Here is a 1,788-nt window from a genome sequence, read left to right on the forward strand (position 1 = left end):
AAGAATGAAATTTTGACCAATTGCACGAGCAATGGGGACAACAACAGGTCTCAGTACCTCATCTCTGTATCTTACACCCGTCAGTGAGCCTCTGTCTATCACAATAAGGTCCGTACGTCCGTTCAACAAGATCCCTGCCCAGACCATGACGGACCCACCTCCAAAATGATCAACTTCAACAATGTTACAGTTAGCATATCGTTCTCCTTGTCGTCTCCATACCCTCACACACCTATCATTGGTGGAAACAGTGAATCTGCTCATTTGTGAACAGTACAGGGGTCCAATCACCATCTTGCCAATGTTGGTGATTTCTGGCAAAGTCCAATCTGGCTCTGCGGTGCCGTGGGATCCAAATGGGACCTGTTGCAGGTCTTCTAGCGTTCATTCCGTCTTCATGCAAACGACTCCTTACTGTTTCATTGCTCATACGCACACCAGCCCCTCTGCGGAAGTCCATATTTATGGATCTTGCTGTACTCTGGCGGTTCCGACGAGCAAGCAACTGGAGATAACGGTCTTGCCGGGGCGTTGTGATACGTCTGCGGCCTTGGCCTCGTCTTCTGCCATACAGACCATCTTCCAGGTAGCGATGATATGCACGATTAATGACACTGGGGGATACCCCAAGCTGCTCAGCTGCATAACGCTGTGTGTGACCTTCTGCAAGCATCTGGACAACCCTAGCAACCTCGACCTCAGTCAATTCGCCATTAACAACATCCCACATGCTCAGAAGACTGAGCGGTACCAGTAGAAATTGGATTAACATGTTGGAATGAAGAAATCTGAGAAAAGCTTATGGAGTCTGCTTTACACAAAATCAGTGCTTTGAGTGAACACATGGATGTCCAAGGCCGTAAGTCCTTGAAGACATGCATGATTTCACATTTGACTATCCAGTATTGCTAAGATTACAATAGGCTACACCTGGTATACAAATGACATGTCCGTGATGCTTTCTGTTGATGCAATACCCAGTTAAAGTTATTACATAACCTTGTTCCTCTAATTTCTTGGAGTAGTGTATATAGACTGTGTATATCTTTTCAGAAGCTTTCATATGACCTCAAACAACTTTCTGTGATGTTTTATTGCAGAGCTACATTTTTTTTTATTCTTTTGATTTGTGCTAATTAAATATGGTCATCAATAATATAAAGTGTAATTCAAAGTTTTATAATGAAAGAAATTACTTTAAAATGGTGAAAAGGGTCCATTTTTGGCCACAATCACTAAAAACATGCATTTTAGGCATACTTATGAATTCCAAGAGGTCATCAGTAGGTCAAAAACCATAGATTACAGAAAAATGTTGTGATTGACCTTTTTGATCCAAGCATCTGATAGGCCAAGGCCTACACTTTCGAAGATGCATATGTCAATTAAAAAAAAAATCCATGTACAAATTAGCCTACGTGGTCAAAACTGAACAAATATCACAAAAAATGGCATTTTTACACATAAATTAAATGTATTGAATTAAGCGATGATTTTGTTTACATATTTCAAATATCCCTGTCACATATATGTTCTGCACACCAAATAAATTATGAAGTTTCTACTCCATTTGAAAGGGGCGGTCCCTATACTGGGTATTAAATATTCATGACCAGCTCAGGGGTGTTGTTGTTACTTTCCCTAAAAAAAACCGAACAATATAATGTGGCAACCATGTACCTTTGCCCTTTGATATTTTTATTCCTCAAAGTTTATTTTCACAAAAATTTATACGGGTTTTGTACATTTCAGAACTGTTGTGAAGTCTTAATAATATTCAAATCATGC

General features: G+C 39.9%; 1 protein-coding gene across 1 annotated transcript; it reads right to left on the reverse strand.

The window, feature by feature from the left end:
- Positions 1-235: 235 nt before the first annotated feature.
- LOC140137250 (uncharacterized) lies at positions 236-772 on the reverse strand. Its single transcript, XM_072158897.1, has one exon. The coding sequence runs from the start codon at positions 770-772 to the stop codon at positions 236-238; it is 537 nt and encodes a 178-aa protein (XP_072014998.1).
- Positions 773-1,788: the final 1,016 nt, after the last annotated feature.

Source organism: Amphiura filiformis, chromosome 17 (assembly GCF_039555335.1).
Source record: "Amphiura filiformis chromosome 17, Afil_fr2py, whole genome shotgun sequence".
Lineage (NCBI taxonomy): Eukaryota > Metazoa > Echinodermata > Ophiuroidea > Amphilepidida > Amphiuridae > Amphiura > Amphiura filiformis.

Bases quoted from the DNA above. Each gene is read 5' to 3' on its own strand.
- LOC140137250 (XM_072158897.1), bottom strand. From the start codon at position 772: ATGTTAATCCAATTTCTACTGGTACCGCTCAGTCTTCTGAGCATGTGG.